The sequence below is a fragment of the Coturnix japonica genome, chromosome 7 (genome assembly GCF_054131305.1).
Source record: "Coturnix japonica strain WE chromosome 7, WE-NBRP24, whole genome shotgun sequence".
In the NCBI taxonomy this organism is placed as follows: Eukaryota; Metazoa; Chordata; class Aves; order Galliformes; family Phasianidae; genus Coturnix; species Coturnix japonica.
Window position 1 is genome coordinate 27,095,894 of NC_140669.1, and position 23,218 is coordinate 27,119,111.

The window sequence follows — 23,218 nt, forward strand, 5'->3', positions numbered from 1 at the left end:
CTTCACAGTCGGCATCTGATTACACCCAAGTACTGGGACTACAATGGTGCCCACCAAGCCAGTCCATTGCTTTCCTTAGTTACTATTTAAATAGTATATGTGGCTTTCATTCAAACAAACAATACACAGACAACAAAAGCAATACAAATTTAGAGAGAAGGTCAACATAGCACTCTAAGTTTGATAAAGTCCTCAGAAAGACCTGTGTTAACTCATTACCAAGCAGCATTTCTAGCTACCGTTGCTCTGTGGATTAGGCATGCAGGAAGCCGGGTAAGGGACAGGGAAGCTGCTAGAAAACCTGCCTGCACTCCACTGCACAGCTGCAGCAATCACAATCAGCTTGCTTAATCTCCTGAAGCATAAGAAATGCAGGTGGTTGGTTTGTGGATTAAGCATAAAAAGCACACATTAACTTTACCTCAGAAGTTATAACACAACATCTTGAAGAGCACAGAGCATCTTTGCAGAATACAATTAATGCCTGCAGAAGTCCTTCCAACTTGGCCAATGCAACATACCATCTACCTTTGCCAGTTCCCTTTGGTTTCACAGTTAACCCAGCTTCAGGGCACACAGAAGTTGCTCCTGCATCTGGCTCTGCATTTTTCCAAAAGCAAATAAAACTCAACTCAATCTTCTTAAAATCTACTATTTTAGCTCAGGGAATACCATTTTGATCACAGCTGCCTCAAGTTTCCCTATCACTTCTCAGATCAGTGGTAGCTAATACAAATACACAGGACAGGAGAAGAAAAACACAGAAGAAATGAATCATGACCTCAAATGATGAAGAAGGTGTTTCTCAAACGGTGAAGAAGGTGTTAAAAGATGCCATAAACAGCTGCCTCCTATTGCTACTCCTGAGCCTGGGGTCTTCTTCTTACTGCTCTCTTAGAGCCCTGAGTCTCCATCTAAGCTCAGTGGACAGGGTTGCTGCCTTCTCATTTGAAGGCTCAACCCAGCAGCAAAGCTCTGCCTGCACAACAGAGCTGCACACATACACAAGACACCAGCACAGCCAGCCATAGAGACTGTTGCAGACAAGGCACTTCTTTCACACACACACACCCCAATATCCTCACCCAGACCTCAGGTCTCCTGCTCACAGCCCAGCTGCTGGCCCTGTGTTCTCTCAGCCCTCTCACCTGCACTGATTAGTTAATTAGTTAGCGCTTGATTGCACCACCCACCTGTGAATGCAGGCACACAATGAGATGATGCAGGAAGGTGGTTAAGGACCCCCGATTTGTTTTTAAAAAAATATGGAAAAAAGAGCCAAGCAGACAGTGAATTAATACAAAAGACACCCAAACAAAAGTCTGAACAGGCAAATCCATCACCTTTTTCTTGGAAAAAAACAGTAGACTCCTGTTCCATGTCAGAGGGGCAGACCCTCTGTTCACCAGCAAGCATTGCAGCAGGATTCTCAGCCTACCAGCATTCCATACCCATAACTAATAAAGCTTTATTCAACAGCTCCCACTCAGCACAGTGCTCCAGTTTAACACCAATAAACCACAGCACACACAGCACGGTGCCACAATACCACGACACACACCATTTCTCCTCCACTCCCCGGGACAGGCCGCAGTGGGTTCCTAACCACGTGTCCTCCAGCATACCCCGAATTGCGAGATATTCCCCCTATCCCCATCAAATTCTCCCCCCCTCAGCTTCCCTTACCTTTGGTCCACGCGAGGCACCACGTTCCGGGCGCAGGCTGCGTCCCGCCCCACGTCCTCCCCTCACAGCAACTAACGGCCCGCACGCGGCCTCACGCCTTTTATAGCCTCCCGCAGGAGCCAGGCGGGCGCTCATTGGCTGACGTGAGCTGTGGGGGAGGGCGGGAGCGGCGTCCCCTCAGCCCGGCGCTTCCTCAGGTGGGATGAAGTGCTGAAGTATTTATTTGCATAACACTTGCTTTGCTGTGAGTTGTAAACTCTTTTCGAGGTGTAACATACACAAACAGTGCAAACCAACACGAGCCAGTGATGACAAGCGATTTTATTTTGCAAAACAATCACTATACAGCAACAAATACAATTGCAAATCGGATTGGAAAACATGAACTACCTACCACCAGCCATTCAAGAAATGCCTCTTTTTATGGTAACAGGCTCTAGAATTATCAGAAAAAAAAACAAACACAGGTTTGTAACAGCAGACTGCATTCCTTGAAATCCCAGCATACAGCATGTTCATTCGTTGGTTGTTTTTTTTTTCTCTTTGCTAAAGTTGAAGTGGCTTTTATATGCTTGATTTTGTTTCCAAGTGTGAAACTAATTTACTTTCCTGCAGTGGGAATTGCTGGAGTTGCAGCGGGAATTGCTTTAGCAATGGACTCTACACACCTAGGCTAGACTACCTGCTTCGGTTCTGAGAGCGAACGTGATCAACTCTTCAAGGCGTCTGCCATTGAAGGGACATGAGTGCTTGGGTTTGGAACGGTGTTTGGCCCAGCATGGCAAAAAACTGCTGCTCACGTGTGGAAGCCCACACAGGCTGCCTTCAGACTCCCCTTGGGTCGTGTAGATAGGCAAGCGTCTATTTGTAAGCAGTCACGATGAGGTTACTACTGTACATTAGCATAGCACTGAATGGATGATACCATTTACTGCCGTACAGTGAAAATATACACGGCCCTAACGGGCACAAAATTATCCTCATCGGTATTAGTTTTTCCCTTATTGGTGCTGGACCAGAGGTTTGCTCACCTTGGATTTCTTTCTGCTTGTGGTTACACTGAAACAGGAGTCTGCGGATGGGGCAGAAGCCCCTTACTTTTGTCTCTACAGCTTTACAGATTTACTTGGGGCTCTCTCCTAGCCATCCCAACGGGTTTTGCTGTTTTATTTCTCTGAGTTATCTCTGCTTTGTTACAGAGTTGGGTCTCGCACACGCAGTGTACCTGCTGGCTGAACATGCCTGTGGGAAAGAAACAACGGATGCAGTTTCCAGGAAGCTGGTTCTGTCTTGTCTAACTGGGCATAATGTATTTACAAAAGTTTCTTCCTTTCAAAACCAACCCTCTTCTTGATAAATTAAGATTAATATGAACTTTTTCAGTGAACATCTAGAGTCATGTAACAACTTCTTTTATTTTTTAACAGCACAAACTCTTAATTTCTTTTACCTTCATCTAAGTCCAAGCATTCTAGTTTTGTTTTTTTTTTCTATGGAGGGATGATTACAATTACAAAGGTCTTTGCTTGAATCAAGACAAGAAAGCTCATTTTAATGCATGAAATAAGTGTCTTGGTGCATTACACCACTCTAACTTTGTACTCATAGGTGGATTAACTAAACATCATTACCTAGAGTACGTCAATTTCAAAAGCAGAATTAAAAAGAAAACACCTCAAGTAACACTGCTCTCACTAGCTGGTGTTCAGCTTCAGAAAAGCTGAGGTTTGGTAGTACCATAGACTCTCCCACATTTGCAAAAGGCATAAAAAAAACCACACTGCAAGGCTCATTTACATTGATAGTGTGATCAGAGCAATGTGATGTAGATACTGTTTCAGTAGTTTTTTGTTTTCTTCTTTCTGTCCTTTGCTTTCCTGGAAAAAATGGGAAGAGGCTTTTAATGCATCTTTCTTGACATCGTTTCCATGTGATTTTATATGATTACGCAAGAGTATAACAAGTACAAGGCAGAAATCAGAACCCATTTAGCGTGGTTCCAAGCTCACTGTCCTTTGTATAAAACAACTGACTTACCAACAGTATTAGGAATTTGGTAGTGTGATAAAGCTTTTTGCAGTGCTGAAATGTTGTGTGTTGGGCTAACGTTTCCAGTAAAATTATATAGAGAGTCTTCTTAATTTTGTTTTGTCTTTATACTACGTGACAGCTTAACCAAAATCCTCATTTGGTCCACTGAAAATTTACTGCCAAGTAACCGTGCATTTGCAACCTGAATCATGGAATCCTGTGCTATTAACTATTAGAATCCTTCTTCACAGACATAAGAATGTTCTCTAGAGTCTTTTTGGTTCAAAACCCAACACACACACGCATACGCACAAATTAAGGAGCAAAAAGAACAGATAAAAAGCTTCCAGCACACAATGTTAACCTAATACATGTATCAAGTATAGCTCAACTGACAGTGCAAAGTTTAGTTAAGAGATTTCAAAAGGAAAAGATCAAACAATCTGCAAGAATGTAAACTGGTCATTTCATAATGTCTACTGTACATATAGTATCAGCAGATTATTATCCGCTGATGAGTAATACTCCCATATTACCTTCAGTGTTCTCTTAGTGTCCATAAGACAGTGTTGGAGCTCACAGGTAACTCCATTAGATTGGATGTATATGTATCTCTGCCCTTTTTATGCACACTTTTTCTTATACTTTTTATTAGTCAATATAATCCCACTTTGCTCAGATTTTAAGATGCCTTATTTATTGATTAATCGCTACGGCAACCCAGTTTAGGGAGCTCAATTGATCTACTCGTGTACTATAATTTACAGGCACCCCTTGTTACGTTTGTCACTGTTATCTCAGTGCCTGAGTGCATATGTAAGATATCACTGAAGGAGAGTGGAAATGATACCTTAATACTTTTTTCTGTTTCAACTTTAGCAAAAGAAAAAGAAAATAAATAAGTCTAACATTTGCTGTTGCTACAGGAGTTTTAAAAAAAAAAAAAAAAAAAAAAGGCAAACACAAACTATTTTGGATTTTAAAAAAATCCAGAATCCAAACCCAGCCATCTTTGGAGACCGTTGTACAAACTTCTGGACCCCCACAGAAATCAGATCTTTGTGAAGAAAGGGAGGAAGGAGGGAAGGAATCCTTTTTCTAGCATCACAGAAGAGACTTGCATCTGGCACTAAAACAGGGTCACGGCTTTTAGTTGTTACAGAAAGCAACTTCATGCTAAACGTTTTCATCTTTTTTTTTTTTTTTTTAAATGTATTTTTATGAATAGGGAAAAAAAACCCTGCTAACATCTACTTTTACATACCTAAAATTGCAACACCAAAGGGTGCAAGAGACACAGATACTGTGAATAAAGTAGAATATTCAAGTATATGAAGAGGGCGTCTCACAAATGGCCACAGAGAAATATATATCTATAATACTGTATCAAACAGATGGAAAGGATGCGAAACTGATGGTGACTACACAAATCTAGCCGCTTAACCAACTTCCTACTCAGACACAAGTCCATTGGGGTGGAAGTGCTTGCTTTCAACAGCTTTTTTACGTCACTTCCCCAAGCTTGATTCAATGTTTTCAACTAATAGTTTTAGTTATTAGTTAAATAATTTATTGGCTTCTCAGCTATACACCGACATAATTATCCAGGTCCAAAAAAATGTTAATAACTTAATTCAACTTTAGTTCTACTTATTTATACAAAATATCACTTTTTTTTTCCTTTTTTAATTAATTAAACTTGAATTTCTCTATATGCCCTTCCTTCTGGTAAGCAGACTCTAAATCTAACCTGTAATAACTTACAATGGGCAGCTTTTCATTTTTTTTCCCATCTATCAACAGAACAGTGAAATGAGCAACTTGGGATTTTAACAAGGCTCTTCAGAAGGAGATGGATGGCCTTCAGGCACATGAAAGGTAAAAATGCATTTTATTGTAGTACGGTACTCCATGCAAGACAGAGCAGAGCAACAATAATTGTCCAATGTAACATACTGCAGTTGTATACCCATATAAAGCCAGTGTCTTCCTGTAGTAAATGGAGATCAGGCCAATTTCTGCATCTATTAATATTTATCTGTTTGTTTGATTTTTAACTGTATGGTAACTACAAGTCTTGGGATGTGACTTAGTTTTAGACATGGTAAAAATGAATGTAACACCTGCTCTGAGCCCATTCCTGCCAAGAGCTCATGCCTAAATATTATTACTTCATACAACGCAAAATGAGCAAATTCATAAGCCCTGTTTGGCGAGGGCTGCCGTGACATCTTCAGCGAGGGTAGCAAGCTGCGGTGATTCAAGCAGGTTGATGCTTCCAGAGGATGAGACGTTGCTGAGTCTGCGTGGTGAAGCCACGCTGGACCTGCCTGGTGACTGCGTGATGATCTCAGCCCCGTGATCGACACGGGCTTTAGCGTGCTCTCTGAAGTTGAGTTTCTGGCTGTCAATCTGTTGCAGGAAAGCAGAGTTTAACACATGACATATTTAACACATTTTCTCATTACACAGCTTTGCATCTCCATTTTTATTTTCAACAGCTCTCACAAGGACTGAAGTTTCCTTAGTTCCTGGAAGGACTGAAACTACACATCTCTTTTTTTAATGTGTGTTATGTCCTCTCTTAATGCTTCTGTTTTTGATGGATGCTTGAACTAGCAGAAGCACAGTTCCTAGCTATATGAAATTAGTAAGAATTTTATGCAATTTATTTCTGAAATCTGTATTTTCAAATGCTTGTGGGAATGTCTTACTATCAAGATGTTTTCCTTGTGTTTCACAGAGCAGTCCCAATCCTCTAGGATAGCCACACCACAAGCTTATTGTATCATATTTATGCCATACAGTGGTTCCAAACAAGGTTATTTTTAGATGGAAAGCCAGGGCACAAAGTACAGGAGGTTTCTCTACGAGGTTCACATTCATCTTAGATGGGGATGTGAGCCTGATCATTCCAGATTCCACAGGGAGCAAATGGCACGTTAACAGGTTTGACGCAGGACAAAATGATGTTTCCTATTCAACTTAAAGCCATCACTGCATTCACAACTCTAGAAATTTCACAAAAGAATCTGGGCTGAAGACACACTGGTAGCACTTCCCTGAGGGTCGTCCCCTTACCTTGACGTTACCACCGCCAGGTACATGGTGGGCATTTTCAAGTGAACCAACTTTAGCCTGAGCTTTCTCTTTGAAATCCAGTTTCACGCTCTCAATTTTCACGCGTCCTCCTCCTGCACAAGAAAAGGAAATAGTATATTTACTTTCTCTATAGTATATTTACTTTCTCTAGGGCTATAAAAGAGGATTGTATCATCCATGACTTCCCCTTCACATACAAGTCTTCCCTTTGTCCCACGTCCCAGAAATTGTAGGAAGTTCTACCGATACCTGGCTTGTGGTGGATGTTCTTGAGTGAACCACACTTGGAAGTCACGTGGCTCAAGTCAATCTTCTTCGTTACAATCTGTACCTGTTAAAAGCGCACACACAGAAATTACAAGAGTGAAAAGAATAAAAGAAATAACAAGACAAGCCTTGCAGAGGAAGAGCCCAAGCCTCTACAAACCACTGGAAAAGGAGAGATGGTTAGTGAAAAACAAACCATGCCACAAATGAGGAAATGCTGGATTAATATAGCAAGCTTCCTTTCCACCTAGGGAAAATGACAGAGCTGGGTTAAGCTTTTAAATTAGGAAAATGCAGGATGAAGCAGATCAGTTTGTGGGTTCTTCCTGAAATGTTCCTGAGCAGTCCTAAAGGGTGGATGCTCCAAACCCCTGTTTGGTTCTGTTTCTGAACGTACATCCTGGCAACTAGGCATATTTCCATGGCTGTTTTTCTCTTGGCCATCTGTTTCATATTTTTTGCCATCTAAACATGGTATGCATTTTAGCTCAATCTGCTACGGAGAGGCTGGTGAATCTACAGATGCAGCTCCTGCAGCTGCGCCTAGCTGGTGCTCGGTCACCAGTGGCAGCAGCACTGCACTGCTCATCCAAGCAGCAGCACAGGCACCCTCCATCCCTTCTGTATCCTCTGCGTTGCCATGGCTGCGGTGTCTGATCAAACCCCGAGCAACCTCAGCTGGTTGTACTGGAATAATGCTGTGGCATTAGCACACATACACCAGCTGATCACACCCTCTCTCTGAGCTTTCTTTACCTTTGTTTTCTTCGTATCTCCTTCCTCTCTAACGAATGTAGAGAATCGAGAAGGTTAGCAGAGGATGCCCAGCTGTGAGCTGGAGTCTCTTTCTGGAAATGATTTTCTTGGGCCACTCCCATGAAAAGGACTAAACCATTTTGGCTCACGCTGGACTTTTACTGTTAGTATCCCTGGGCGTTTATAGAGATGACCTGTCTTTCTCATTTTCTTTTCCTGACAAAGTCCTGGAAACGTGTTGTGCTCTGTGAAGAAAGATTAGAAGACCACCACTGCATACACAGGGCTCACACAACTACTAGACCAAACTCACATGTGAGACATTAGCAAGAAGGAAAAGAGTGCTCAGAGGAAGGGAGACAGAGGGAGCTGGCTGTGCAAGGTGGGTCAGCACAGTGGAGATAGATGCCTGCTTACGGGGTGTCTGCGCTACTTACATTTCCTCCCCCTGCAGAATGTTTGATGTTATCTCTGGAACCACACCGGGACTGAATATCGCTAAAATCGATCTTCTTGTTTAAAATCCTAACCTAAAAGGAATCGAAGGTAACTTACTACATAAAATACAGACACTCCATTGGGGTGCAGGACAAGGGAGCCAGAGTAATTTTGTCTCCTGCTGAGACTCCTTCTGTACTAAGTGTAAGAAAGTTAATCACACCAATCTCCACACTTAGTATGTTACTACAGCACAAATAAACACAGTATGTTGCTCTTTTTCTACCTCATGAATTGGTGGTGAAATGCAGAGGGGGATGCTTCTATACTGGGAAATATAAGAGGCAGCTTTTCCCTGAAAAGCTCAAAGAATTCTTTAGTTACTCAGATGGGAGTTCTTGGAAAGCCTGTGCCAGACTCTCTAAAGCAGTGGCCAATGTTTCTGCTGAATTGGACACAAGGAAAAGATGCAAACCCTCTTCTCAGTTCAGTGCTCCAGCCTTTCATGCAGCAATCTATGATCCAGCCAGCTCAAACAGTTGAAATCCTGAGCTATTTCACCCCTCCTACAGCAACACAGCTGTAACAGTGGCTATATTCATACAACAGACTGCTGATCTCGGGGTATATTTTTAAAGGTGACTGACAGCTCTTGACAAATAAACTGCAGTCAGAACTCAGTGCTGTGCCTCTCTATTTAGGCAATAAAAAGGTACAGTGCAGAGGTGTCCTCTCACTTCATCTCATGACTCCAGAACCACAAAGCAGCTGCACACCAGCTTAAGTGCTCAGTGGGAGGAAGGAAGAACCCTGTGCAGTTTGTGCTTCCTGGTGTCACATCCCCTAACAGCCATTGCAAAGGATTTCTTCATGGCAAGCTGTTCTGTGGGTCCCCCTCCTTAATGTATTTACTATATCAGTCAAACCGCTGGGATGGTAAGTGCTTCCTTGCTTAATCTGGTAAGGATCTGAGGTGAAGATACACTCAGCAATAAGGGTGATAAGAGCACTAGAAGATACAGCTAGTGGGTCACCTTCAGCCCCTCAGAAGGGCACTTTCACTAGGCAAGCTGATAGTTCTGTCCTTCCCCTATCTGCTTAATCCATGCAAGAAAACCAATGTACACTGAAAAACGAAAGGAAATGCCTTTGGAGTTTTAGGCTTGTACTTTATCTCAATATACTGTATGTTTAAAAAAAATATACCCCAGTGCTATACAAGACAGGTGTCACATCAGTTACTGAAACACGCGTCAGATGTGCGGTCAGATCTGGTTCCCAGAGAGCTTCAGGCCAGACAAGACTGGACAAAACAGAAAGCCTCCCTGGCACTTTCTGAGTACATCTATCTCAGCAATGGATCAGCAGCACCTCTCAGCAATGGCCACAGGGATGCACTTGCTCTGAAAAATGCTGACTTTGGTCGTGACAAGACCTCACTGCTGTGGACTGGGGGCCTGCAGCTGCAAAGTGAAGCCAAAGCAACGTGATAAGTTTAGAGGGTGCCTTTGACTAAGTGCCTTAAGTTTGATTTGCACCCAAATATCTGACAGGTTATGAGTGTTATGAACCCAGCTAGCAGGTATGTAAAGGAACAATCAATACAACTATACTCTCAGCAGATTAAATGTCCCCTGTGAAGCAGCGTCAGCAGGAGACCTACGTATCATTTATGTCCTGTGCTGAAGGCTGAAGTGAGATGAGTGATGCAGATGTGCTGTGCTGGTCACCTGGCACAGGTGGAAAGTACACTGATCCAGGCTTTCCCTGATTACCTTTTTCTCCCTTTCTTGGATTGCATCAGTATCCCCGCCCATGTTAAATCATGACCATCCTCAATAAGTAAGCATCCTATGAACTAATGAAGCCATGTTTCCTGCAGATTAATGCCTTATACCATTTACTCCCTCAATTTAGAATTTTAAATGAGTCCTACCCCCTCCCGCTGGCAATATCCATCTAGCTTTCTCCCAGGTAAGTCAGTCTATGCAAATAGGAGCAAATGTCTCTGACAGTGAAGCAGGGACTGAGTTACCACTGCTGTTTCCCTAGTAACAGTGCTGAGCCTCTGTTTTGAATCTAATCAATAGCTATCAGCCTATCTTGAAGGGACAGCAGGTGTTTCTAACCTCTGCTACACTGCCAGCACTGGTTGAAATCAGCCAACAAGTTACAAATGAGTTGAGGATAGCTAAGGCTGCCAGCCAGACAGCATGACTCCATGATCTTTGTTTCCTTTGGGAAATCAGACTGTAAACATCAGAGGAAAAGTATGGGAGAGGGACAGGCACCATTTAGGCTAAAGAGAATCTTTGGCTTTCAAACAAAAAGTATAAACAGGCTGAATTATTTGAAGCTGGCATCCAGGGGAAAATTTGTAACTATCAAAGCAGGGAGGCTCTGAAACTGCTTCCCAAGGGAACAGAGCTACAGACAGAAAATGGTAAACTTTTATAATGGCACTTGAAAGGAATTGAATGATGCATCTGTCTGCGATAGAGACAGCACAAATACTGTGACTCACCAGGAAGGTCTCCATGTTCCTGAATGCATATGGACATCTTGTGTGGAGGTGGAGGTGTGGTAGGAATGCACATATATGAACTTTCATTCTGTATTATAATATGCACGCACAGTAAATGAAAGATCAAGCCTGCTCATGCTCTCATTCAGGAAAGGGAACCTTTTGCTCTGTGGCAGAAAATGGACTGCTTTCTCTTCACACTCCGTAAGCATAACAGTAGGCTAATCTCCTGACAGACTCTCTCGTAACACTTACATGGACATGCCAGTCTGAGATGTGTAAATTGTCTTCTACTGACCTGATGCTGGGTTGCCAAGACGTGCTGCACAGGCTCTGGAAGGTAGTATTTTGGTTTGTCATTTCTCATATCCAGGTAAAGTGAAACCACAGCAGAAAACTTAAGCCTTACAGACAATGCTGAGTTACTCCACAAAACCACACTGCCTAACGATCAATCTGGCTTCTGTCTGAAGTACTGGCAGACCTTCTCCCACTCTATCCTCTGATGACCCCTCTACAGAGGTCCAGGAGCAAAGCCCAGGGCAGATAATGCTGGCTGGCACAAAGCATAGCCTTACAAACACCAACTGCTTCTAGACAGCCCCCAGAAGGAATTGGCCACTGCACTCCATTGCCTTCTGTGCTGTTTGAACGTTGTCCAACCAAGTATCAGGAGATGCAAGGCATTTAAGGATAGCTGCAAGGAAAACAAGTGTTGAAGATATTTTTCATGGAATTTGTTTACATGAGGTATATATTGCCCTGTTCATAAGGGCGAACGCTTCTATTGACCTGGAAAGTAATTTCAACAGGAAGCAGTTGTGGTCTGAAAGCAACATCTACCCTAGACCAGAAAGGATGTTTTTGAGTGAAGCTGGCGGACATGAGAAGCAATAGGCTGGTAATACCTGTGAATCTCAGGCTCTGCATATATTTTTTCAAGAAGCTGATCATTAATTTTCTCCTAGCCATGAAATTATGGCCTTTGAGAAGTTCTACCACAAACACTGAGCCTAAAGCACTTAAAAGGAAAAATCTAGCCTGGCTCCACTTGTCACTTGAACATGCTGCGAGGCTGTGTTATTGGGAAAAGCTCCCAGACTCCTAACAGCTTACCAAAGATGACAGGTTCCTCCTACTTACCACAGCATCACAGTAATTTGACATAACCACATCCCAGGAACTAGACATTATTTCAGTGTTTGCTCTGCTGGTTAACAAAGGGACTGAATTAAACAAGAATCGGTTGTGCTCAACAAGTGAGGCTAAGGTTAAAACCCGATTAGAATCAAGGAGCGGTTCTCAGTGCTTCAAAATCTATATGCTGCCAAGGACAGACGACACTACAGACTTCATGCTCCTGACAGAGGCTATAGGTAAAGGAAAGGTGACCCATGTCAAAACCCCTGAAGAGGAGGACTGTGCCTCAAATGTCCTTCATCTACAAACATAACCTGAGTTTATATTTGCACTCCTGACATTACCAGATACACGCACCAGGGGAAAAGCTAGCCTACATGCTAGTGAGATTCTGGACACTGGACACACAGTGTGGACGAAACAATGTACCATCCTTATCTTATTCTTAGCAAAAGGTGAGCAAGAAGACATGTTCATTCCTGACTTCTGAAAATATAGCCAGAGGCAGACACCAGCCATGTAATATTTTGGTCTGAAGAGATAAACTATAAAACAATTAAAAATTGAAAACGTGTACTTTCAATGAGAAGTGTCGAAATAGAAGAGATGCCATGCAATCAACCATGACTTTACTATTTGCACAGAATACCGATGGCTGATTCATGTCTCTCTGTGAAGAACTTTGAAGCTTCGTTCTACCTATTTGCAGATCACAGCACGCATCTAATTAATAAGGTGGCCATGTTGATCTAGGAATGTCCCTAATTGTAAAGGGAAGAAAAGCCATCATCAGCATAACACAAGGGCAAAAAATATTAATATCACATATACATCACTAATTGTCCCAAGCACACCAATTTGTGTTGGATGCTGTTTTCACAGTTATCACACAGAAAAAGAACCCATTTGTTTCCCCTTTCAAAACTTAACAACTAATACAGAAGCTAGCATTTTCTCTTTAACATCTAGCATGGTAAGCCTTGTTCTGGTTGCATGACTGTTATGCAGAAACAATGAAATGTCTTGCATAACTGTGCTGGGAAACACAAAGCAAAATGACAACTTTCCATGCTTCCAAGAGTTTACAGTCATGGGACAACAACTCATTTTAACTGAGTGTTCAAGGAAGAGCAAGATCTGAGACAGATAAAATCTAACCACTGTTCTGTAATCATACTTCTCACTAAATCTGGGAAAATGATGAATTGGTTGGCTACAGAAATTGATTCATGTACACCAAGTTGAAAAAAAAAACAACCCAGGGGCAAAATTAATTCAGCTAAAAACCAGGATCCCATAGATTGGTGTTTCAGTACTGCTCTAAACAAAAACAAACAACACACAAAAACCCCCACAAACAAACTCAAAGCAAAACAGATTTTTCTCGACCACAGAGTTCAATCCTCAATTTTTAGAAGGAACAGTTGCTATTCATTGAAGGGATGCTAATAATTTCAAAAATGAAGTTACAAGCCATCAAGCATCAAAGTTTTCAAATCAGCTCCACAGCTTTAAGGAATCATTTTTGAGTTGCAGTTCCTGGATTTTCTTTACTCCAGCATAATGGAGAAAATTACACTGTTCAGTTCAAGTTGGAAAAAAAAAACACCTTGTGTTTATTTTTCCATGCAAGCAAATTTTCCCAAAGCTCGCCAGATTTGTCCCCTAGCATCTCTTTTCCAAATCCAAATTTTCCAAATAAAAACTAAGGTTTTTATCCTTTTCTGTTTCTTCCCATCTAACAAAATAAATGCTTTTTTCACTTTGCTGCGAAAGACAGAACACTATGGTATGACTATACAGCTTGGATCCAGACTGTGTATTGCCTGAACATTCTTCCAGTAAGAACTACCTTTTCCATCTTATTGCCCAAGCCTAGACAACTCAGAGCTCTGCTGAAAATGCCGGCCATGCTGAACTTGCTGATGGAATGACTGAGGCTGTTAGAGAAATTTGTGTCCTGGTACCTTTGACATACTCCGGAAAACACTACAAATACTCCCTTTTATTTCTCTAAAAACCTTTAAGGAACAATTAATTCTCCAGCATGACTTAGGTATTTCATTTTAATATGTGTCATGCTACTCCCTACAAGGTGCCTGGCTGGTACTGCAGTTAGAGATAACTTAGAACTTATTTGTTGCATTCCAGCCTGTACAGCTCCATGCACTCTTATGGAGCTATGCTGATTGACAAGTACTGAAAGTTCTTGTTCATGGTTAAAATTTTGTATATACCTTTCAAAACTGAGTTAAAAGAAATCTAAGTTGACATTATCCTTAGTTGCTAGCCTATAATGCTTTATAAATACCTTGCCTGGTCAATAATGAATAGTTAATTGCACTTTTGTATGCTGCCATGGTATAAACAGCATTCATACATATGATTTCAAGATGACAAAAAGTCTGAACAGAAAAGCAAAACCCAAGCCTTGGCATGTGAAACAGATTTCCAGCCCTTCCCCCAGTTCTCCCCATGCTTCCCTTGGGCTGTCTGAGAAATAACAGATGCAAATAGGCTACTTTTGAAAGCACAGCATTTCCTCCACAGCTGATGCAGTGCTAAAATCCATCTGAAGCCCAGCAGACGTATCCATGAGCAAGTTGCTTCTGAGCTTTGCCAAGAATGATAGCATTGCACCACACTCTACTATAAAGAGAAAACCAGATAACCACCTCCAGGCTACAACACACAATGGAGAAGCCCTCATTTCACCAGATTAAAGAATAGTAATTAAACTTATCTTAAACCATCTATTCCTAGTGGGAGCATAATGCAGAGCAGTGTTTGCTTGTTTCTTCCATTAGAAATGTGCTCATTATTTTTCTTTTCTGTCAGGTGGAGTCATTTCTCTCCTTTTCTTTGTTTCTGTGGTTGGCAAGTCAAAGCTGAACTCAAGTCAAACTGCAGGCTGATGAGGTTTTGATGAAATTCAAGGCTGAAGCACTGCATTTCTTGATTTATATGGCATTCAGACCTCCTCTGCTGCTTCAGTTCTGCACCTCAGCCTCTGGTGGTTTCACAGTGCGGCTGCTTTCTCTAGGACAGCTGTGAGCTAAGGAAAGACCTTGTGCTAGGTTAAGATATGCCTCTGGTAAAAGCATAGTCTGTCTCCAAATGACACATCTGGGCTGCATATCTGTATTTCTTTAGTGATCTGCATGTCATGTTTATGTTCTTAACTTGCTCAGATATATTTTGGCTTCTTGTCTGCTAGTTTTTCCTGTGGTTACTGCTATCAGCACTTTCAGTTCAGGTTATAAAACTTGAGCAGCTTTCTATTTGTTCCATGTATCATCACTAAAAGCAGATAATAGATAACAGCTCATTTTAGCCAGTGCACTATTTGCCACCAGACATTAAAAGAAGCGAGAAGACAGAAGGAAATTAAATTAGCTTTTATGTGTTCCTCAAACAGACCCTATAAAATTCAGTTGTATATACTGGCAAAGAATTAATCCTGCAACCTCTTGTCTAGACTGAACAACGATGGCATAAAGGAGACATAAAGAAAAAAGTCATGGACTCTCCCTTCGCCCAACCTGCAGTTCAGTGGCCTGAGACCAGTGGGAATTAAAACATTCTTCCGTCTCTGTGACATTATGTGCAGGCAGCAGGCTGCACCTGTGATCCCCCAAAATGTGAAATACCAACAACTGGGCCATTCTTCACTATCCAGCAAAGACTGTGCAACTCCAGAGAACTGCTAAGCTGTCTAGGCATGGTGTTTACAATTAAATATGATTCACTGTGGTCCTTTAGTCGTATACTGCTCTTATGGCCCACAGAAACTAAAAGGAAGGAGGACAGGCTAACATGGTTCTGGTTTTGAGCTCCCATGTCCAGCAGCTGAACTTGCTGCAAAGCATGACAATCCAGAAGCACTATCTGAAGTTGTCCTCCAGGCCCCTCTGCAGCTTGACTATCTGCTATGCACTATGTCAGATGGGAGTTGGACTTCCATACAAATAACTACACAGATGTTCACTGAAATAAAGGCAGAAGAACCTATGCAGAGGCATCATCTTCTTGACTTTATCTAAGTAAGTGGCTACTGTCCAAATCCCAGAAAATGCTGAATATGTTGACTTGCTATGAAATCAGGATCCATGCTTAAAAGATACCCTACTGTATATATATATATAAGTCTGTTTTTTCCTTTGGAAGACCTGCAGCAAATGTGGTATAGCAACATTTAGTTTTATTCCAGTTACTTATTTTTTTGGAGACAGAATTCAGGAACCTCACTGTTCTGTATGTTCCACAATGTATTCAAAATCTCAGATATTTATAGAAGTATCTGACCTGGAAATACTGTGCAACCCAGCTTTCTACAATGTCTTACTTTCTGAACAGCCGAATGGGGGAGTGTGTTAATCACACGTGTCCTGTCCCTGGAGGTAGCTGAGAGGTGGACCTGCCCAGAAAGCACCCAGATTGCCAGTGCTGAAACTCAGCAGCCTCAGGGAAGTAACAGAGAGCTGGGGACACAGGGTGTCTTCGTGGTGGGGTTGTGCCCACAATCAATATAAAATGAATAAAAACTTTTTACAAAAAGTTAATCAACAAAATAGTTTACAGCCATACGGGTGGGTTCTCTGTACTTTTAGCATTAGTTTTGATAGGTTATATTCTTTTTCCTCCTCATTCAGATTCTTTGTTTCTAAATGAAATAGGATTCCTTTTAGGTTGTAAATGGGTTTATAACCATTTAAACACTAATAAAATGGACTGCTTCATCCTGTAAGCTAGAACACGTGTTCTTCCAAGTAGGAAGCTTGTTTTATTGGACATAATTTTGTGTTTTAATGCCATGCATGATATTAATTCTGCATCGCCCAAAAATGACAGAAGGCCATCGCAGCTGTGGCCATAGCTCTGTTTGGTAGGGCATGAAGTACATCATCTTCAAGGGAAGGCACAAACACCATAACATAGTAAAACGTATGGTATTCTCTGTCTCTCTTCAGTCTCCAAAAGCTCCTGCTTACCTGAAAAACCTACGCGTTTACTGTCCTTTTCAACATTCTGAAAGGTCTGTCTATAGTAACACAGTGTTTTGTTATCCTACACACATGATCAGTCTTCAGCTGAGCGCAATTTTTATGTTACCGTACTTCAGGGTGTAATAACTGTGCAAGGTATGAAACATTCTTTCATTTTTAACTGCATCAAAACCTCTCTGTATTCTTATGCTGTCAGACAGTGAGAACAGAAAATCCTAATTTACCTTCTTACACATTCATCTTTTCTTCATGTATATGCCTTCTCCAGTTCATATAAGACCTGTGCCTGCTTATTCCAACCTGAAGTAGTTGGAATGAACAGTTAAATTGTCCCCTCCCATCATCTTTAAGTTGGGGTGGATTTACCAGGTTGGAGGCTGCAATTCATTTACATCATCCAACACAATCCATAAGTCATGCAAAAGGACACAGTGGAAGGTCATGGTGCTGTGCAATCCTGCTAACGTCTATCTAGGTTGAATTTGAACTCGCCTGAATTAAAGCAAACCTCCTTAATTTGCTGGTGCTGTTGAAGACTAAGGGAGCAACAACTGGTGAGGGTCACGCTGAAATGTATCTATGGCACAGACTTCTTCTTGTTGGAAACTTCTCCCCTGCTCTCAGTGAGGTACTGTTACAGTTTTCTGGAGATTATTTTCTGAGATAATTTTCTGAATACGGTCCTGACCACTGCAATTTGACATCACTTAAGCAACCAATGTAGATGGCAGTGACAACAGAAGTAGCATTTGAAAGGAAACTTAAAATGGCTCCTGTCCCATACCAAATCAAAAGGTGAGATTAAATCACATATAGATGAAAATAAAGGCTGAAATCCTTACCTGTCCCCCTTTAGGCTGGTATTTGATGTTATCTGTTGATCCAATTTTGGACCTGACATTCTTGAGGTCAGGCAGAGGCTGGTTAATAACTCGCAGCTGCTTCGGAGTTGCTGGAGATTTAGGAGGAGTGCGAATTATGGCAACTTTTTTCTCAGTAGGTACCAGTATGGCAGATTTGGGGGTTCCAGGAGTATGTGGGGTTCTGGAGTAGCTGGGCGTCCCTGGAGTGCCTGGTGTACGGGAAGAATAGCTTGGTGGAGTCCCTGGAGTAATGGCAGTGGAGCCAGGAGTAGTGGGAGTAGAAGTTCCACTTTTTCCTGTTCTGCTACGAATTGGTTCTGATCCTACAGGCAAGAAAAAAACATAATTATATCCTAGAAATATTAGCTCTTCTTCCTTCTGTGCTTCCCAAGACTGCAACCCTGTCTGCCACCCAAGACAGAGCTCTGCGATAGCTGTCAACTAGAGCTGTAACAGCAGACTGGATGTGTGTCTCTGTGTCTCCTTTGCTAATCAACAATGCTGGAGGTACCTTGTCACATGTGGCTGAGCAGATAAATCACCCACACAGTGGCTGAGCTCTCCACATTGCAATACAGATGTGCTGCCCACAGTGCCTGTGCTTCCTGAGAAGCTCATTATAAAAGGCACAATATCAACACAGCAATTTCCTTCTTAGGAAAAGGACTGAAGCACCATCAGAATCCAAACTTCAGGGCTTGATCTGACAGTCTGACTCACCAGTAAGAATGCTGTCTGATGTTTCAATAGGTTCGAAGTTAAACTAGGTTTGTGACAATTCTGTAATCTTGAAACTCTAAGCTCTGAATTGCCTGGCTGCTTGTGTTCACATACAACTTGTGGTAATACAGCCTCTTAAGCTGAATCCTAGGCAAGCACTCAGCTGATGAACAAGTCATAGCTCTGTTGTGTGGACAGGCAGATGTCCCTCATGTTCAATTGCTATTTTTCAGCAGTAAAGAGAAAAAAGCAATTAAAGAAGGCAACCTTGATTAAAAATCACAGTCTAGCAAAATCTGCACACAAGTTAATATCCTGGTTTTATGATCACTGGTACTCCACATCATATCATGTAGTGTACTGGGAATTAAAGTGATAATGCCCCAGTTCCACATAGCAAAGAGAAGAAACTACATTTTCCAGCAGACTGTTTGCTGTGCTGATATCATTCCTGCACAGGGGGAATGCATATAAGGCAGTGATGGGTCATCTGACATTCTCTCACTTTCCTTCTGCTTTTTTCTTTGCCACTGCTGTCCATCCCAAATACACAATTACTATAATGCCTACAGCTTTCAGATACTCTCTCATTATGTCTGATTTATTGGCTTCAATTCTAATTATCTTGCATTCTGATACCATATTTAGTCAATTACTTTGTTTCTCCTCAGATTGTTGCTGCTGTTTTTTTTTCTGATTATTTTGGGGCCCCCTGTTCCCCTTCTCCAGAGGAATGGATTATGCGAAATCCCTCTGCCCCACTAGTCATGGAACCGGGCTGAACCAGCCCATAAACCATTGACAGCTAAAAATACATAAATACTGTAACATTTTGTAGCAGCTTCACTCCCCTGTTAATGGCAGTACTTGTCCTTTTCACTGAGAGCAAGAACCAGTTTGGCAGTGGCGCTGCACTTTCTGCTGCCAGCTCTACTCAACTCTCAAAGGCAAATAAACAGAAGCTGAGACATCTTCGTAAGCTGCTATAAGCAAAGCTTTGCTGAGACTACCCAGGAAGAGAAAGATCAAACCAGCCCCCAAAGCCAGGAAACTCCAACACTGAATGGATATGCATGTGTTTCACCTTTAAAAGGATCAGAAATTACAAATGCAGTGGGCCCCTCTAGAGCAGTGAGGTTAATCAAAATTGCATTAGATTCATTAATAATTCCATTCATTTAATAGTGATGGAGCAAATCCAGTGCACTGCTTCTCCTAGTGTCCAGGAAAAACTGCAGTGCATGACTCATCTGATAGATCAAACATAGTCCACTTTCACTTCCAGTTTCCCTGAATGGTTTCTTTCTTCTCCCAACCAACACTAACTATTATCTTCCTAATATACTGAATGAGATGGAAAGGAAATTCTTTTTTTTTCCCATCTCTTCGCAGCTTTGGTATTTTTATTTTTCATTCTTCAGCACTCCAACCACATCAGCAAATACCAGATGACCTCTTGTTCCTAGTCAACAGTATGAGCTGCTGTGCCAGGAGGTCACTCTTCATACACAGGGCCTCTGTTCTACCCTTAGGGCATCACTCAAAATTTCAAAGGGCTTATTTTTTTTTTCTCCTTTTTTTTTTTAATTGAATTTAATTATCTGCTTTCCTTAGGCTCTTTTACAAAGGGAAGAAATTGATTTCTAAAGCCAGAGGAATGCCTACTGAAAAAGCAGGGAATCACATCCAGTTTCTGAGGCTTAGAGCAAAAGCAAATCTAGGGAAAAGTTTGGGGAGTATCTGGTATTTATTCTTTTGCCTTAGAGTTTATTTCAGTCTGTGAACTGATAGAATGAGTCCGCATAAAAGGACCTTGATATTTTACTGTCCTAATTTCCCCCAGTGAGTCACTTCACTATCTAACTTCTCCACTTTTCTCATTTGAGAGTGCTTTTGCCCTAGGACTAAAGTAGAGCAAAGGGAGATCACTGCTGTGAAACAACAAATTAGTGATCTTAACTATTAGATTCACTTTTCCAAGAAGAAAGAAGATACCCACGGCAGGAGGAGAGGGCTAATATACAAAAAACAAAACATAAAAAACAAAACAAAACATACGGGTGGTCCGTCGTACTGAAGAAGAGAGGGATGTTGTGAGGGAGAGAGAGTTCTCCTCTCTGTCTCGATCTCCTGATACAGCTCTTCGAGGAGGAAGGATGGAGGAAGGTCTTGGTAAAGAGGAACGCTTTTCAGGACTCTTGCTTACTCCATCCTAATAGCAGCAAAATAAAAAAGGAAGGTTTAGTTTTCAAAACATCACACTCTAGATTGTGATCTCTCTCAGCCTATATACAGAGGGGAAGTCTCATCCTACGGACCCAGTTTACTGACACAGGAAGTTGTGAGGATCTAGCCATTTCCCATGCTCTGATTAACTCCTTGATGCATCTTTACTGCATGAAAACACTCAGTAGGAAAGGGCTGGCTCTGGTGCCGAGCAGACAGAAATTTGTTATTGAAGAAGAGAGCTCCCTACAAGTTCCCCAAATGTGGTATTTTGCCAATCTCACTTCAGCTATGGCTTCTTCAAGATTTACCTTCCCTTTGCAGCAGACAAAACCTTTCTTTTCCTATGGATTTGACTGAGCATGTATCAATGGTCGAGTTTACTCCTACTGAAATTAAAGCTGTGTTTCTCAGTGACTGCAGAGGATGCTAGTGGACTACTGCATTGTGAACTAATCCCTCTGAAGCCATCATACATATCATCTTCACCAACACAAAAGCTTCTGAGCTACTTAAAACAGATGCAGATTCTCCTAGATCTAAACATGGACAGGTTCCATATCTGGTTCTTAACAAGGAACAAGGCTTGGTTGGTGTATTTGTTTAGTACAAATCAGACGTAGAACACTGCTGCTCAAGTGTGAAATTTTCACAGGAACTCACCTGCAATGTAACTGCAATGTAGGTGAACCACACACCATATTATTAGGTGATGGATGATTTGATGATGATTAAATGCAGCGATGGTCCCAAACAGTATGAGACATGCTATGCATGGTGAAAATAGCTTTTATATGACATAATAGTCACCAACTCAGCAGCAGATAGATCTGCAATGCAAGTGAAAAGTAAACATGGGGAAGCTAGAATTAACTGCAACTTCTTCAGCCTGGTCCCATGTACAAAGAATGTGGCTTCTGCCCTTGTTAGAGGTGGTAAGAATGGCACCCTCCTACACAGGGACTGAATTTGTTTTCAGATTATTAGCTGGTTCCTTTCTTAAAACTGGAAAATAAATGAGTACTGCTGTTTCTGCCACTTACCCATGTGCAAAATGGGTATAACTTCTTAGTAGTCAATGAAGTAACATCCATATCCAACAGAAAGAAAGTATGTCCTGCTAATTATTTATTTTGCTTATGTTTCCTCTGGAGATATTGCTGTGTATTTATCCACTTTGTAGCACAAACCTTGTAGCCTGGTAATCATTTTTCCTGCCACTGGATGTAATTAATCCCAGGTAAACTCCACAGATAATTACTCAGACGCAGTGGGGAGAGAATGTGATCCACATAATTTACTTACACATCTCCAAGCTAACTCTCTCTACCAACTCTGCTACCTTACCTTAGCATCTGATTTTGAGTAGGGCAAGCAGTCTCTTGGGCCTGCTGAGGAGGGCCGTACATAATAACTGTCTGTATCGAGAAAAGTGGCCCTTTTAGTAGTTAATGAGCAAGCTGAGCTGGGTCTTGGAGGAAGCAATGACTTTGCTCTAGATTTTGAGGCAGGAATCTTTGACAAAGAGGCAGTCTAGTCACAAGAAAACAAAAGAAAACACAACATGAAGCTGGACAAAAGGAAAACACATGCAACGTGGACCAAAATAAAATGCCAAGCTATGATTTAATTATTTTCCTGTGTCTAATAATGGTGATTATACAGTTCTGACAGGCAAAGTTTTAGATCTCTGTTGTTTCACCGAAACCATCTGTGTCTGGAGAGATTTACTGATTCTAGGAGTGTCTTTCTGTACAAATGCTATTTTTGCCATGTTTTAATAAGCGAGAACTTGTACCAGACATGGCACTTAGCTGGTACAACTGCTCGCTGGCTACAATAGAAACAAGTGCAAAACTACAGGAACACCATGACACCCTGGTCTTCTAAAAGTAAATTGTGCATTTGTAATATATCCCTCCAGGCTACACTCAAGAATAAAACAGAGGGAATCTTGATAACAAAATTACACCAGTATTCCCAAGATGTCAGAAGGACCTAATAGCAGTGTTTCTTATGCCACTGCATAGACACAAAAATATATTACTAGAATGAACTCTGCAACATATTTATCTATTAATATGGAAAATAATTATTTTAAACAGAATCTGAACACTGTGTTTCTGTCACAACAAAGGCTTTTTCAGGCTTTGACAGATTTCTAACAATTCAGTTTATACCTACCATCCACTTGAGAAAATTTGGTCTCTTATTTAAAAGAACACTAAGGTTGTTATTCGTGCTGAAAGTCTGTGAAAGCACAGCTGTGTTGGGTGGCTCCAAAAAGCAGACATGTGAGTACTTCTCACCAGATTTTCTGAACTTGGGATATAACTAAGCAGGCCCAAATGTTAATTCAGTCATTTCCAAATTATCTCAACTTGAGTAACATGCAACAAGACCCCAACAAGTCTGAAAAATCCTTCTAGATTTGGATTCTACACCCCATCCTTTCCACT

At 41.5% G+C, this 23,218-nt stretch overlaps 1 protein-coding gene across 50 annotated transcripts in view; it reads right to left on the bottom strand.

Moving 5' to 3' along the window:
• Positions 1-1,992: 1,992 nt before the first annotated feature.
• The window catches only part of MAP2 (microtubule associated protein 2), a 186,282-nt gene continuing 165,056 nt past the window's right edge, over positions 1,993-23,218 (bottom strand). For 35 of the 50 annotated variants that reach the window (XM_085553558.1, XM_085553560.1, XM_085553543.1 and 32 more), the window contains 7 exons: positions 22,107-22,292; positions 20,592-20,745; positions 17,793-18,136; positions 8,280-8,372; positions 7,069-7,150; positions 6,799-6,911; positions 1,993-6,129 (listed from right to left, as the gene is read on the bottom strand). In XM_085553558.1, the coding sequence (XP_085409684.1) occupies positions 5,914-6,129; positions 6,799-6,911; positions 7,069-7,150; positions 8,280-8,372; positions 17,793-18,136; positions 20,592-20,745; positions 22,107-22,292 (1,188 nt within the window). In that variant the 3' untranslated portion in view covers positions 1,993-5,913. The remainder of the gene's footprint in view (positions 6,130-6,798; positions 6,912-7,068; positions 7,151-8,279; positions 8,373-17,792; positions 18,137-20,591; positions 20,746-22,106; positions 22,293-23,218) is intronic. The other 15 variants (XM_085553573.1, XM_085553572.1, XM_085553567.1 and 12 more) reach the window with 2 other exon arrangements.